This window comes from Coptis chinensis, chromosome 6, assembly GCF_015680905.1.
Source record: "Coptis chinensis isolate HL-2020 chromosome 6, ASM1568090v1, whole genome shotgun sequence".
NCBI classification, from domain to species: domain Eukaryota; kingdom Viridiplantae; phylum Streptophyta; class Magnoliopsida; order Ranunculales; family Ranunculaceae; genus Coptis; species Coptis chinensis.
In genome coordinates, this window is record NC_141461.1 from 38,366,854 (window position 1) to 38,381,980 (window position 15,127).

Here is a 15,127-nt window from a genome sequence, read left to right on the forward strand (position 1 = left end):
ACCTAGCCTCCCACTATTGTTCTCCATTGATCTTTCAACCTCGGCTTCTCTCGATTTCTTTTCGCTACCATCTCTCTCTCTCTGCTATTGTAAGGTAATGGAAGTGTGAATTTAAAGTTTCAAAATTTAAGAAAACTTTTTATATTTGTGCTACCATCTTTGTTATGATATTTTATTTGAGTTTTTCTGCAACTGCTTAGTATAGCTTTCCCTGATAGAAACGGTGTAAAGTTGTACTATTGCAACATGGCACTCAACCTTAACCTTAGTGTTTTTTTTTCTTCGATAAACCTCAACCTTGGGTTTACACTGGTAGTTGCTTTAGGATGTTTTGTTTATGGAATTCTATTTACATAATGGTTCGTGCAGTTTGAATTGTTTTTCTTCTTATTTATGACATTGAATTGTTACGTTCGGTAGTAGGAACTCGAACCCAAGCATGTGCTTAGTGCTTACCTAGAAAGCCATTCAATGTTAAACCATGACTTTTTAAGTTTTAACACCTTGAAAGAGAAAGATTAACATTCCAACTTTGATTATTATTTTTTTATAGGTACCAACTTTGATTTTGATTGTGCTTACCACAAACTAGAATAATAGATTGGATTATATAATCTGAAGTTTTTGGTTCGCTCCCTTTACTTCAGAGATTGCAAAAATCATAAATGATCTTCCTTAACTCACAGTCTTTATACTGCACCACATAGAAATCGCAGTGGTCCAGTGGTGAACAAAAAGCTTTTTGATGCGTAACATTTTAGCTTAGATATTGAGCTCTATCATAATAGCTTAATGAAAATAAACTTAGAATTACCGCTTGTAGGAGACCTGCAGAGTTCTTCATGATTGACATGAAGATTGCTTATAGGTATCTAAAGGCACACTTTCACTACCCTTTTTACTCTGCTACTTTTTCTTTGTTGTATTTCCACCCAGGAAGTGTACTAGAAGCAGGGTACCTTAGTTCTTGCTATTGATTATCTAACCACCTGAATGGAAAACATGGACCAAAAGTGACGTTTGTGAAAAATTAACTAGATTGTAGAGAGTGATTAGTGAAATTAAGTCACATGTCTGAAGTAAGGTACACTCAAGGTTGTGAAATATAAACAAGGTTATTTAAATTATACACTCTTTGAGTCATTATGGAGTTCTGGTTTCATAATTGGATAGACAACTTTAAGACAATTTATTAGGTTGGCCTAAAGTGCGTGTTTGTCTTGTCGCATACATACAAAGATTATCTAGAAGCAGAAGAATTCACCTTTGCTGCTTTTGCTTAAATTTCCCATGCTTCATTTCAGAAGGCTGGGACATGTAACGAATATTGTACAAGTTTACTTCACTGAGTAATTTAAGCATGTCAATAGAGTAAACAATTTAAGGTTTAACTGTTGCTTGTTAATTATGATGCTAAACTAGGCTTACATACAAAAAACCAACTAAAAGTGGCTCCTGAAAATCAATTGTTTAAGGTTTAATAAAAGGGAAAATGAAATATAGCTTGTTGTTCTCTACTTGGCGTCCATTCAATCCAGTCTCTCCTCAATGTTGAAACTATTTTTTTTTTCTTATTTATCTGTGTGATATTGTAAAGAATTGAGAACTCGCACTTTTATATATTTTTTCAACTAACTTGGGTTATACTCTTTGCGCCACTTGACCACTAAATTATTATGTTTTTAACTTTGAAAGAATGGAGAAAGAGACACAGAATGTTAAAGGCCAAAGCAGTAAGAGGACGGTGTGGACGCCTCCAATGGATAAAAAAATTTATGAAACTTATGGTGGCGCAAGTGCATGATGGACAATACCTTGATGGCCAATTTAGTAAACATGCTTGGAAGCATATAGTACAGTAGTTCAAAGCTAAATTTGGTCCCAATTATGATCTGGAAATTTTAAAGAATCACTATAGAGCATTGAAGAAGAACCATAGTGCTATAAGAACTTTAATTGATCAAAGTGGATTTGGCTGGGATAATGATAGAGAAATGGTGTATGCTGATGATGACCAGGTTTGGGATGATTATGTCAAGGTGATTTTCTTACTTTACTTTAAGAACTTTTTGTCTTCCGGAGAACCATAATTCATCACTAGAAAATTATGTCCACCATATGCAGGCACACCCGGATTTCGGAATTTGGAGAACTAAGTCTATTACAAGATATGAGGACTTGTGCATAATATTTGGTGATGGTGGGGCTAGTGGGAAACATAGTCGTGCGCCTAGTGAGAAAGTTATGAACCATGAAAAACATATTCCGAAAGATGCGGGGAATATGAATGGAGAGGGGTCCCAAAGTCCACTTGTTGGTTCTGATGATTTGGGTAATAATACTCTAAAACCTATCAATTTGGACAGTGAATTTGAAGCTTGTGCCCAACTCAAAAAGAGACGACCAAAGATGACGCCAAACCCTCATGATTCTAAAAAGCCGCGTCCTAAAAGCACTGTAGAGGGTATGGTAGATGCTATTCAAAGCATGGCAACAGCATTTACTGAAATAGCAAACAAGAAGAAAGAAATTGCAACACCTAATTCTGAACCATCGTCTGAAGCAAAGTTGATTGTTGAATTAAAAGCCATTCCTGTTCTTGATGACCGTACTTTCATGCGAGCTTTGGATTTCTTAGAAGATGAAAAGAAAGCGAGGGTGTTCATGGGGCTGCGTATGGAAAGGCGAAAGGAATGGTTGCTTTATCAATTTGAAGAAAAGTGATAAGCAAGTTTATAACTTATTTTTTTGTTGATCCCCAATATATTTGATGTGGAAAAATACATACTTTGTTTGTTGGTCTATTGGGGATCATTAGGTGTCCAGGTGTCGTAGACTTTATGAGTCTAGTAGTATATATTTTGCAAGGGTACGTATTGGATATATATTTATTTTGTTAATTATGGTCACTTATGGGAATGCAAAACTTGTTTGATTGAACATGTGTTTGTTCTATGTATTTAATGAGAATGCAAAACTTGTTTGAATGTGAACTTTGTTCTATTTATGCAATGAAGTAGTATTTTTATATTTGCTATGAAAATTATGTTTATCAGGTGTTATGTAATACAACTTAAATATACTATTTACTTAATAAATGTGTTGACAGGGGCTATACTCTGTCTGACGACTTTGATGAAGAAGATATGATAATGCAAGCAGCATGTGTTACTACCATGTTACCAACTGGTTATTATCAATATTATGTCAGTAAAATTCCTTGCCGCACTTCGGGTCTTAGTGGTGCAGAGTGGGTTGAAGAAGTGCTTACTAGACATGGTGTGCGGTGCCAAGAAAACTTTCGTATGGAAAAACACGTGTTCTTGCGATTGTGTGATATTTTACAAACGAAAGGTCTACTCACTCACTCTGATACAGTACAGGTTGAGGAACAACTAGCAATATTTATGTATACTATTGGTCATAACGAACGTAATCGAACCATTCAAGAACGTTTTCAGCATTCTGGGGAAACTATTAGCCGCCACTTCAACAATGTCTTGAATGCAATAGTAGCACTATCTGAAGATTTTCTACAACCAGCAGGATCTAGTACTCCTCCTGAAATTCTTGAAGGTGGTTATAGATTTTATCCGTATTTTAAGGTATTGACATACGTATGATTATAATTTTTTTAAAACTTAAATTGCATGATACATTTTAAATAGTTTGTTTTTTTTATTACTTAAAATATACTTCTATTATGATTGTGTTGGAGCAATAGATGGAACACATATCCCTGCATTGATTGGTTCAAAGGAGAGAGTTCCTTTTATAAATAGGAAAGGAATTGTTACGCAAAATGTTTTGGTGGCATGTTCGTTTGACTTGCAGTTTCAATATGTTCTTGCTTTGGTTGGGAAGGTTCACCACTGATTCACGTGTTTTAAATTCAAAGACTAACAAGGGAAGACAAATTGCAAGTACCTGAAGGTACATAATGCTTATTATTATGTTAAATCTTGTGGATTCTTTTGTCATGATTAATATTCCAAAACCCTTTATACTATTTGAACATGTTTATGATCATAATGCTTAATTTTATTTAATTTGAAATGTAGGTAAATATTATTTGGCTGATGCGGGCTATGCCAATGCACCAAATTTTATTGCTCCATTTCGTGACACTCGTTATCATCTAAAAGAATTTGGAGTGTTGCATCCTACAAATTACAAAGAGCTATTCAATCTTAAGTCATTCATCTTTGAGGAATCTTGTTGAGCGATATCATTGGAATCTTGAAAAAGCGGTTTACTATTTTGGCTCTTCCACCTCCATATCTGTTTGAAACACAAGTAAAGATAGTAATAGCATGTTGCATTCTACATAATCACATATGAAGAGAGAAACTTAATGATGAATTTTTTGATAAGGATCAAAGAGAGCAAGAAGAACTTGAAGGAGACTCTAGAATGAGGAGACAAGATCTAGAAAACCTTAGTAGAAATAGAATACGAGAAATTGCATCAGATTATAGAAAGTCTATTGCCATTGCAATGTGGAATGACTATTGTGACTATCACAATGCAGATTGATGTAATACTTTTGATTTTGCTTTGGATTTGTTTCATGTTAAGAATGAAATGACCGGTTATACTTGTTTCAAATTAAATATTTTGTGGAACTTTTTTGTTTGGTGAGAATATGGACATTGTATTTAAGTTATTATTTTCTTTTTGATTTATATTGTTCTATTATTTTTTTCAAAATGTAATAGGTTATCGATTAATGTATACAATATGAACCAAACAATGTGGACATTGAACTTGTGATGAGCGATTGGCGATAAACGGCTTCAGATTAACTCGCTTTAAGTTGCACATCTACAGAACTAGATCAGCTAATCCAGGTTGGCTACTACGAATTTTTCTACTACCAAACAAAGCCTTAAGCTTGGGGTTTTCGAATTCAATTTTTTGGGACCAATGGCACACTTGTAATATTTTTTTTGGATTTTTTGGAACCAATGGCACACTTATAATAATTGTTTTTTTTTTTTTTGAGTCTGCCCAACACAATATGGAGTCTGTCAATAACAAATACCTAAAAATATGAGAAAAACAAAAACAAAATAAGTAAGAAAGTAGAATGCAGTATAAGAAGAAATTATTCTATTGAATGATATGTTTAGAGGAGGCACTCTTTCTGCCTTTCATCTCTTTTCAATTAAAGTATTTACATTGTTAGCAACTAGATTTCTCAAAGTGTATGATGGTAAAAATTGGGATGATTGGTCCAAGTGCAAACTTATCCGCCGTGTTTTCTAATCAAGACTTGCAACTAATTCAACTGACTAGTTATATCAATGAAGGCCTCTTCCTCCAGTGGCGGAGCCAGGGGGGCCCAGGGTATGCCCTGGCTCACCCTCAATTTTCAATCAAAAAAAAAAAAGTAGTTTTACTATTTGTATAAACTGAAAAACACAGCTAACTAAAGTACATATTTAGGTTGCAGTACTTATTCAACAAAGTACATATTTACTAAAGTACATATTCAACAAAAGTACATAAAGTACTGCAGTACTTATTCCTTAACGACTCAGCAGTGTTCAAACATTATTTAGACTATACTTTAGACTATTACCGACTTACGTGACTCAACAGTATTTAAACTTGAATTAGAATTTAGACTATGACTCAACAGTATTAAACTTGAACTAAAAACCAACAAAAAAACAAAATAAAAGCACAACACACACACCAAAACCAAACAAAAAAAAAACCCAATACTTTACTCAAGTTTGACTCTTTGCCTAATCAAAAAGTTATACAAAATTACAAAACCCACGCCCCACTTACCCACTTTTCCACAATTCCACTTTTATCTCTGTTATTTTAATTAGCTATCCATAATTTGATTAATTTCTAAAGTTTGCTAGGTAATCTAATATTATTAAATTTCTTGTCTTATTTTTTATCTTTTCATGTTAAGTTTATTCCTAAACCATATGTTTTAGTTTTTTTGTATTCTTTTTGTGAATTTATTAAACCACATATTTTGATTTAATTTTATTTTGTGAATATCATAATAATATTGGTGATTTATTTTAATTAATGCAATTTCAATTCAGTTGATTAATGGTTTATTTTAATTATTTAAACAGATATGTTAAAGTATTTGATCAAAGGAAAGTCGTTGCCCGCTCAACCTACCCAACCACCTAATAACACAAATAATGTTACCAGTGTTGAAGTAGGATCCTCCTCAAAGCGAAGTCACCAAGAAATTGAGGATGGTGGTGTTGAACAACCTACGTCAAAGCGGGTTCAACGTGAAAATCGTGAAGAACTTGACTTGTCTAGTCTTCAGGGAGACCCTCCACTGAGAAAAAAGATTTCAAATTATCATCCTAATGATCAAGACTCGGTGAGAAGAACATATTTGCTTAGGGGTCCTTGCCAGCCTAATCATGTTTTTCCTCCAAGAACAAAGGTAAGAGAATTCGACGCTTTCAGGAAGAGTGGTATAAGGAGTTTAGTTGGTTAGAATATAGTATTCACGAGGATGCCGCGTTTTGTCTATATTGTTATCTCTTTAAACCTAATAAGGGAGCACAAGGAGGTGGAGATGTTTTTTCTCATAGGGGGTTTACTAATTGGGAAAGAAAAACCAAATTAAAAGAGCACGTTGGAGGACCAAATAGTGCTCATAATATTGCTTACAGGGCAGCACAGGCTTTGTTAAATCAAGAGCAGCATATCGAGACATTTCTTCATAGACAATCTGACCAAGTTCGAAGGGATTATCGAATACACCTAACTGCAATAACTGATTGCATTAGGTTTCTTTTGAGACAAGGTTTAGCTTTCCGTGGTCATGATGAATCAGATGAGTCGATCAATAAAGGTAATTTTCTTGAACTTATACGATTTCTGAAAGATCATAACGAAGTCATTAAGAAAGTTCTTGATAATGCTTCTAAAAATCGAAAATTGACCTCGCCTGATATCCAAAGAGATATTGTGAATTCGGCTGCTGTGGAAACTACAAATGCTATTCTAAAAGATTATGGGAATTCATTGTTTGCTATTTTAGTTGATGAAGCACGTGATATATCAATTAAGGAGCAAATGGCAGTTGTTTTGCGTTATGTCGACAAGAAAGGTTAGCGATTGAGAGATTTTTTGGAGTTGTGCATGTTAAGGAAACTAGTGCAAGAACACTTAAAAGGCAATCGATGAGTTGTTCTCCAAGCATGGGTTGAGCATATCTAGGCTGCGTGACAAAGGGTATGATGGGGCCGAAGAATATGCAAGGTGATTTGAATGGCCTAAAACACTTGTAATGAAGGAGAATGAGTCTGCATTTTATATTCATTGTTTTGCCCATCGCCTTCATTAGCCTTTGTAGTAGGTAGTTGCAAAAAGAACCATGAGTCAATCGCTAACCTTTTTAGTATTCTCTCTAATGTGGTAAATCTTGTTGGAGCATCATGTAAGCGGCGTGATATGTTCATGAGATGCAATGAAGGCTAAAGTTGTTGCAACGTTACAAAGCGGAGAAATTTCAAGTGGCAAAGGATTGAATCAAGAGACTAGTCTTAAAACGATCCGGTGACACTTTCGATGGGGCTCACACTATTATACACTTCTTGGCATGATAACCACTTATGGTTCAGTAGTTGATGTGCTTGATAATGTAGCGGAAAATGGTTCAAGCTCGGAATAAAGAGGTGAGGCTTACGGATTATTGGATTCAGTGCAGTCTTTTGAATTTATCTTCAATTTGCATTTGATGAAAGCGATACTAGGAATTAGCAATGATTTGTCAAAGGCTTTGCAACGTGAGGACCAAGACATTGTCAATGCCATGGCTCTTGTTAAAATAACAAAGGTACGCTTACAGGCGATGAGAGATGATGGGTGGGATAGTCTCCTGACTGAAGTTTCTTCACTATGTGCCAAACATGATGTGGTTGTTCCAAATATGGAAGAGAGGTATATGGCTCGAGGGAGGTCTCGACGAGAGCGTAAGGAAACACCAATTTACATTACTATCGTGTTGGATTATTCTATCAACGTATTGATTTGCAAATTCAAGAGTTAAACGACCGGTTTAATGAAGCAAACACAGAATTACTTCTTCGTATGGCATGTCTTGATCCTAGTGAATCGTTTGTTGCTTTCGATAAGCAAAAGTTGATCCGTTTTGCTCGACTTTATCCCGATGATTTTTCAGAAATAGATCAGATGGAATTAGCGGATCAGCTTGAGAATTATATCATTGATGTACGTTCCGATACTAAGTTTGGTGAAATAAATGGAATTAACGGCCTAGCCAAAAAAATGGTTGAGACGAAGAAAGACATTGTGTACCCACTTGTTTATTTGTTGATTAAGTTGGCGTTGATTTTACCTGTTGCTACTGCCATTGTGGAGAGAGCATTTTCTGCTATGAATATCATAAAGAATCGTCTGCGCAATCGGATGGCGGATGAATGGTTGAATGATTGTTTAATAACATACATTGAAAAAGAAGTTTTTGATAGCATTGATACCGAGTTGATCTTACAACGCTTCCAGAAGATGAAAAAGAACGACGAAAAAGAAGGCCACCGAGGACAACTATGAACAAGTACTTGTTTAGATTTGATTTTTTTTTCTAATACATTAATATATATATATATATATATATATATATATATATTTATTATTATTATTTTGTATGTTTAGTTTTTGTCTGGCTGGCTCACCCTCACTTACTTTCCTGGCTCTGCCACTGTCTTCCTCGCATGGAATTGTTAGACCACCCATTGGATGATCGAATCCAAACTCTTCCTCGGCTTGATTTAACAACTCATGGAACAAGGGATGGTTCAAGTACGATATTGGAATCACAAATCGTTTCTTCTCGCTGTTCTCTCCAACATAAACTGTAATGTGCCCTTTAGGAACAATCAAGTTTTCCGTATTTGACAGAGACCGTCGAATACTTCTCTTAGGACGAGAAATAATAGCTGGTAAACCAAAGGCCATTGGATGGTGCAACAATAAGAGGAAACCAAGTGTATAAACTATAAAGGTTCTGGGGAACTAAAGAAATGAGTTGAGGACTTGGGAGTTGGATGGTAACAGAGTGGATATAGGTGTGTATTTATAGAGTCTCGTCGCGAGAATAGTGAAATACCACATGTTTTGTCTGATATATAGTTATTAATTCCTAACTACTATGTACAAGTGGTCACATTGATCTGTTTTCTGTTGCAACATGCATGCGGCATGCCCCTACCAAAAAGTGTCTGTTAGACATGAGATATAGCAAGATTGGATTTCGGATTATGCAGAGCAACTACTAATGAGTGATAGAAAAATTGAGGCAAGCTCATAGACATGCCTTGTCATGAATCATATGAGATTGTCTGATAATTTCAATTCTGTGTACTTGATGGTCCCATTAATCCATTGTTCTTCTGCAACAGGACTCCCTAAATGTGGAAGTGGACTTCTAGCCTACCGGATGGACCGAAAACAGCCGTAATTAATGTGTGCCCACTTGCTGTATTGTAGAACAAACGCAGTATAATGTCTTGACAAACCGAGTCTTTAAAAGCAAAACTATTCAAAACCACAAGAATGCATGTGTGAGAACGTATACCTTAAATCAAATAAGCTTTTCAAAGCTATTCTTCCAAATGGTAGGTACAAGAACGCACAATGTCACGCAACTGATGATAAACAATGGTGACCATTAACAAATTTATTTCATCCTCATTGGGTTAGAAGCTAGACAAAACCATGTGATAATTCAAAGGTATGTTCCTCACCACCTCAGCAAGCACCTTGCAAAGGACTCCAATCCAAGTTAAATAGAACTGGCCTTAACCAGGATAGCATCACATTCAAAACCAATATTCACTTCGTTGAACATACAAAGCTATGGGTTTCCACTTGCCAAGAATTCTTCATGCCAAGCAAATTCTTCAGCGGGCTACTTCGGTTCTAGTGGCCACATATATTCCTAAAGGCCACTTCGCAGTGTATGTAGGAGAGAACCAGATCAGGCAGAAGCGTTACGTGGTTCCAATATCATACTTGAACCAACCTTCATTCCAAGACTTGCTACGTAAAGCGGAGGAAGACTTTGGATATGATCATCCAATGGGTGGTCTTACGATTCCTTGCAGTGAGGAGATGTTCGTGAATCTCACTTCTCATCTGATTAATAGCTCATGAGAGAGGAGAAACAAGGAGACGGGATTTGCCAACATTAAAACATGTTAAAGAGGAAGAACGGATTATGAAGAAGTCGAATTTTTGTCAAAACGTACAAGGCTGTTAGATATCCCTCTTGTCGTTGCAACAACTTAAATGGCTTACCATGACCGAATCTCAATTTTGTAAAGTAGGCATCATGCATCGAGTTTGAAATAACAACTTTGTACAGATGGGAATCTAAATAGTGGTCTCGCATTGAGAACATTTATTAGAAATTGTATCAACATTTTAATTTAAATTCTAGTCTCTCTTGACCGAAGTCATTTATAAACTGCAAGAGGGGTAGCATATATGTATTTTGAGATGCATACACCCACAATTCAATCTGCTATTCAGCACATTAGCCACTTGCTAAGAAAACCTCGCTACTTCGCAGAACTTGATTTAGAATAACTCGCATTCATTCAACAGTGTCTCCTGAAAACGTACCTAGAGCACAAATGAAACGCCTAGACCATACTCAGCATTCCTGTTCTCATGCCTAGACATGGAGGTCCACAGACTTACTTACCCCATGACAACATTCAAAGGAACATTCATCATCATCAGATTGAAATAATCGATTTCCATTGCAGCTAGGTTTGTGATTCTTCAGCCATTGCAGCTAGGGGATCATGGCGGTCCGAGAAGGTTTGTCAAACTTAGGTGTTACATGGTATTATGTGCCTCTGTGGATATTTTTATTGAGACAAGAATAAGGATCTGCCTCAGCAACATGAATAGTATAGTATACAAGTAGTATGTAACACCAAGATCCAAGTAACTACCCTCGATCAGTTGTACAAAACAGTGGAACACATGATAGATTCTCTTTGACTAATTATAAAGTGGGACTAGAAATTGGTTCTTTCTCACGCACAGAGCTCAATCCCATGAAAATTTTGAGGGTATATTTGACTTAACATCCCCACTGTTTGGTTCGAATTTAAGCTCAATTCTATCTACTCTGTCTACACCCGCCAATGATCGATCCCCAAAGCACCCGTTTTCCCTCTGTTGGAGTTAGCCCTCACATGAGGAGAAGATGAAGTTCAGTCTGCATGAAGGCTGAGCGCACCATGCGCTCAGTTTGGTCTTGCACAAGGCGCAGCACGCGCTCATGCCTTGCTCGACATCCAGACACTTCAGCGCACCATGCACTCAGTTTGTTCTACTAGAGGCGCGACCCGCGCTCATGCCTTGGTCGACCTCCAGAACCTTCAGCGCGACCCGCGCTCAGCTTGTTCTTGCTCGAGGCGCACCCCACGCCCAAGTTTAATTTCAGAATAAATCTATTTTTGTGGACCGCGAGTTTGCAATAAGAGTTGGGGTTTTTGGCAAAACATAACACTCAGAAGAGACACGAAAATATACAAGAACAAAGAGAGAAACCCAATCTTGAAATCAAGATTGAGAGATAACCTTTACAGAGATACAACTCTGTAAAGAGAGAGGAGTGATCTAGTAAGGTGAGAGACTGCAAAGAGTGATTGTAATATTCTTTCCCACTTTATTCCCACTTTATAAAGAACTAGGTCTTGTGGAAGTAGGTACCATTGGCCGAACCACAGTATATCTTTGTGTCGTGGTTTGCTTTTATTGCTTTACATTATTATTTGTTGTTAATAGTTATTTAGCTAGTTTGGCATGTTTGTATAGGTTGTAGTTGATATTTAGAATTTGTTTGGAGTTGAATTGAGTTCAAATACAAATTATCTATGTAGGGGGGGAATCGATTGGTATTGGTATAAACCCCAACACCCTCTCCAGTACCACAATTATGTAAATCACAGATGAACTTCTTGGCACTGACTTAGAAACAGTTATGAATTTGTACGTGCTTCATTGCTATCAGAGTTATAGGAGAAAGAAACCAAGAAAATAACTTAGAAATGAAAAACATTAACATGTTCCACGCATATTATGTCGATATTTTTTTTCCTCAACAAACAATCTATACAAAATAAATTAATTAATTAAAGTATAAAGTAGAATGTAGGATAAGAAGAACTGATTTCTATTGAATGATTGTCGGAATAGACACTGTTTCTGCCTCTCATCTTTCTTTTACAGAAAAAAGTATATATATGATTAGCAACTACGTATCTCAAAAAAATGATGGTATAATTCCACCGTGTTTGTTCATCATCTAAGTTGGAACTAATTCAACTGAACAGTTATGTTAATGAAGGTTTCTTCGTGACATGGAATTGTTAGACCACCTGTTGGATGATTGAATCCAAACTCTTCCTCCGCTTGATTTAACAAGTCAAGGAATAGAGGATGGTTCAAGTATGATATCGGTACAACAAATCTTTTCTGCTGGCTGACTCCAACATAGATTGCAATGTGGCCTTTAGGTACAATCAAGTTTTCTGAATTTGACAGAGACCGTCGAAGACTTCTCTTGGGGCGAGAAATAACAGATGGTAAGCGAAAAGCCATTGGATGCTGAAAGACAAGAGGAAGAAGTGTTCAAAGGGTCTTGGGAATAAAATAAACGATTTGAGAAGTTGGAGCTGGATGGTAAACAGAGCAGATGTAGGTGTGTATTTATACAGATGAAATGGTATTGGAGAAGTTCCCTCATCACAAGGATAGTGAGGCAAGTGTAACACGTCAAGTAGGAAGACAGGTCGTGTGAAGTACCACATGGTTATGTCTGATATCTAGTTAATAACTGCTATGTACAAGATTGATCTGTGTTCTGTTGCAACATCATGCCCTACCAAAAAGAGTCTGTTAGACTTGAGATGAAAGCAAAACTGGTCCTGGGAATTATTTGGAGCGAATACATATTAATGACAGAAACAAACTGAGAGACCACCTCACCAGTCATTAAAAGAAAATGCCAATTCAGAACATGCTTTCTTGTGGATCATATGATTTTGTCTGAAATCTCCTCTCAGTGTGTACTTGAAGGTCCCATTAATCCATTGTTTTGTTGCAAACACAGGACGCCCTACAAAAATACTCTAATTAAGGTCTCCCTAATTGTAGAAGTGGACTTGTAGCCAACCGGCTGGACGGAAGACAACCTAATCAATTTGAACCTACTTGCTGAATTGTAGAATAACTGAGATAAAATTTCATGAGAAGCGTCTTCGAAAGCAAAACTATTAAGAACCACAAGAATGTAATGTGTGTATGAGAAACATACCCTACATTGAATGGGCCAGCTTATAATGTTTGTCATGAAACCGACAACTTTCAATCTGAATCAAATAAGTCTCTACATTGCTATTCTTCCAAATGGTAGGTAGAAGAACACAAAATGTCATGCTGCAACTTGCACACAACAGATGATATATAATGGTAACCAAAAACAAGTTTCATCTCCATAGAGATATAAGACAAACCCATGTGGTAGTTCATTAGACATTTCCTCCCCAAATGCAGTGACTCCAAATCCTATTTAAACAGAAGTAGTCATAACAAGGATATCCTATAAAGTCTAAATCAATCCTCACTCTCTTGAACATAAAAAAACAATGGGTTTCCACTTGCCAAGAGTTATTCACGCCAAGCAAATTCTTCTTCAACGGGCTACTTATATTCCGGTGGCCACAGTTATTCCTAAAGGCCACTTAGCGGTTTATGTAGGAGAGAACTAGATCAAGAAGAAGTGCTATGTGATTCTAGTATTGTTGTGCACAAAAGTGGAAGCTAACAAAAAACACTAGATCATCCACAAAGGTGTGATCTTTCTGTGGGAGAAGGAAGAGACTGTGTGTGCGCTTCAGTTGCACATGATGAAGGCGCGTGCGCGCTCAATCGGTTCATGACAAGTTCGACCGATATTGGTGTTTCTATAAAAGGGAATACTCCATTATTAGAATATACATGATTTTGTGCACTTGTGTTGTGCCTATATATATCTCTGTAATGGAACCTTAAGAAATTAATCAAACAATAAACATTTCTTTTCCCATGGACGTAAGTTGCCGCATTGGCACCGAACCACTATAAATTCTTGTGTTTTGTCTCTTTAATTAGTTATTTAATTCTACATGGTATCAGAGCGGAGCACTTAATCTCTCCTCTAAATCAATCTAGACAAACACAATACATTATGTCAGATCCAAAATCAAACCCAAAGTCTGCTGTAACAACAGAGTCATTCTAATACTGGTTGGAAGCTGTCATCAATTCTCTTGAATGGAACAAACTATATACCTTGGTCTAGGGCTGTTTCGCTATCTCTGGGTGGCAAGAGAAAATTAGGATTCACTAATGGTGCAAATGTGTGTCCTGCCATTGATGATGCCGGATTTGAGAATTGGGTTTCCAATGATCAGCTTGTTCGATCTTGGTTACTCAATTTTATGGAGTCAACTATTGCTAGAATTTTTACTTTATCTGATTCTGCAAAGGAGATGTGGGATTCAATTGAAGATTTATACGAAACCGCAAACAATTCTTACGCTGTGTTTTGAACTTCAACTCGCAATCGGTGCTTTGCAACAAGGTGAGAAAACTTTTACATAACACCTTGGGAATTTGAAGAAATTGTAGGATGAGTTAAACATATATCGTCCACACACCACAGATGCCAATACTCTTTTGAAATGGGCTGAAGAGGATAAAATCTTCACTGTATTTCATAGTCTTAAACCAAAATATGAGAATCTGGAAAGCAATATTCTAATGGAAAGCACTCTTCCAACACTTGCTGCTGTTTGTGCAACTATTCAGAGAGAGGAAACAAGGAAGAAAACCATGAACTCCGAGGTGAAGTCCTCAATCTCTGAATCTACGGTATTATTTGCAGAAAACTATTTTTGAAAAAAGTCACAGGGATTTGAAAAAGGTAAGGGAAAACGGGAACCATCTCACTGTGATCATTATGGAAAGAACTGGCACACCAAGGACCGTTGTTGGGAATTATATCCGCATCTAAAAAAGGAAAAGGAACTATCCAAGAAAGAGCATG

At 36.5% G+C, this 15,127-nt stretch overlaps 5 protein-coding genes and 1 pseudogene across 5 annotated transcripts; 4 read left to right on the forward strand and 2 right to left on the reverse strand.

Moving 5' to 3' along the window:
• Window positions 1-1,864: 1,864 nt before the first annotated feature.
• On the forward strand, window positions 1,865-2,805 carry LOC147492881 (uncharacterized). Its single transcript, XM_086569346.1, has 2 exons — window positions 1,865-2,039; window positions 2,125-2,805. The coding sequence occupies exons 1-2, from the start codon at window positions 1,995-1,997 to the stop codon at window positions 2,722-2,724; spliced, it is 645 nt and encodes a 214-aa protein (XP_086425472.1). The 5' UTR covers window positions 1,865-1,994; the 3' UTR covers window positions 2,725-2,805.
• A 3,301-nt stretch (window positions 2,806-6,106) lies between these two features.
• On the forward strand, window positions 6,107-7,110 carry LOC147492882 (uncharacterized). The gene is made up of 2 exons (XM_086567678.1): window positions 6,107-6,433; window positions 6,550-7,110. The coding sequence occupies exons 1-2, from the start codon at window positions 6,107-6,109 to the stop codon at window positions 7,108-7,110; spliced, it is 888 nt and encodes a 295-aa protein (XP_086423804.1).
• A 355-nt stretch (window positions 7,111-7,465) lies between these two features.
• On the forward strand, window positions 7,466-8,571 carry LOC147492883 (uncharacterized; annotated as a pseudogene).
• Window positions 8,572-8,610: 39 nt separating this feature from the next.
• On the reverse strand, window positions 8,611-9,043 carry LOC147492884 (auxin-induced protein X10A-like). The gene has a single exon (XM_086567680.1). It carries the CDS (start codon window positions 8,974-8,976, stop codon window positions 8,611-8,613), a length of 366 nt encoding a protein of 121 aa, XP_086423806.1. The 5' UTR covers window positions 8,977-9,043.
• Window positions 9,044-9,856: 813 nt separating this feature from the next.
• LOC147492885 (auxin-responsive protein SAUR21-like) lies at window positions 9,857-10,521 on the forward strand. The gene has a single exon (XM_086565527.1). The coding sequence runs from the start codon at window positions 9,877-9,879 to the stop codon at window positions 10,171-10,173; it is 297 nt and encodes a 98-aa protein (XP_086421653.1). The 5' UTR covers window positions 9,857-9,876; the 3' UTR covers window positions 10,174-10,521.
• Window positions 10,522-12,195: 1,674 nt separating this feature from the next.
• Window positions 12,196-14,595, reverse strand: LOC147492886 (auxin-responsive protein SAUR21-like). The gene is made up of 3 exons (XM_086566161.1): window positions 13,355-14,595; window positions 13,027-13,156; window positions 12,196-12,919 (listed from the first exon to the last, which is right to left on the reverse strand). Exon 3 carries the CDS (start codon window positions 12,637-12,639, stop codon window positions 12,355-12,357), a length of 285 nt encoding a protein of 94 aa, XP_086422287.1. The 5' UTR covers window positions 12,640-12,919; window positions 13,027-13,156; window positions 13,355-14,595; the 3' UTR covers window positions 12,196-12,354.
• Window positions 14,596-15,127: the final 532 nt, after the last annotated feature.

Bases quoted from the DNA above. Each gene is read 5' to 3' on its own strand.
- LOC147492881 (XM_086569346.1), top strand. From the start codon at position 1,995: ATGGTGTATGCTGATGATGACCAGGTTTGGGATGATTATGTCAAG. The intron at 2,040-2,124 runs GTGATTTTCTTA...CACCATATGCAG, and splicing joins TTTGGGATGATTATGTCAAG to GCACACCCGGATTTCGGAAT.
- LOC147492882 (XM_086567678.1), top strand. From the start codon at position 6,107: ATGTTAAAGTATTTGATCAAAGGAAAGTCGTTGCCCGCTCAACCTACC. The intron at 6,434-6,549 runs GTAAGAGAATTC...AAACCTAATAAG, and splicing joins TTTTTCCTCCAAGAACAAAG to GGAGCACAAGGAGGTGGAGA.
- LOC147492884 (XM_086567680.1), bottom strand. From the start codon at position 8,976: ATGGCCTTTGGTTTACCAGCTATTATTTCTCGTCCTAAGAGAAGTATT.
- LOC147492885 (XM_086565527.1), top strand. From the start codon at position 9,877: ATGGGTTTCCACTTGCCAAGAATTCTTCATGCCAAGCAAATTCTTCAG.
- LOC147492886 (XM_086566161.1), bottom strand. From the start codon at position 12,639: ATGGCTTTTCGCTTACCATCTGTTATTTCTCGCCCCAAGAGAAGTCTT.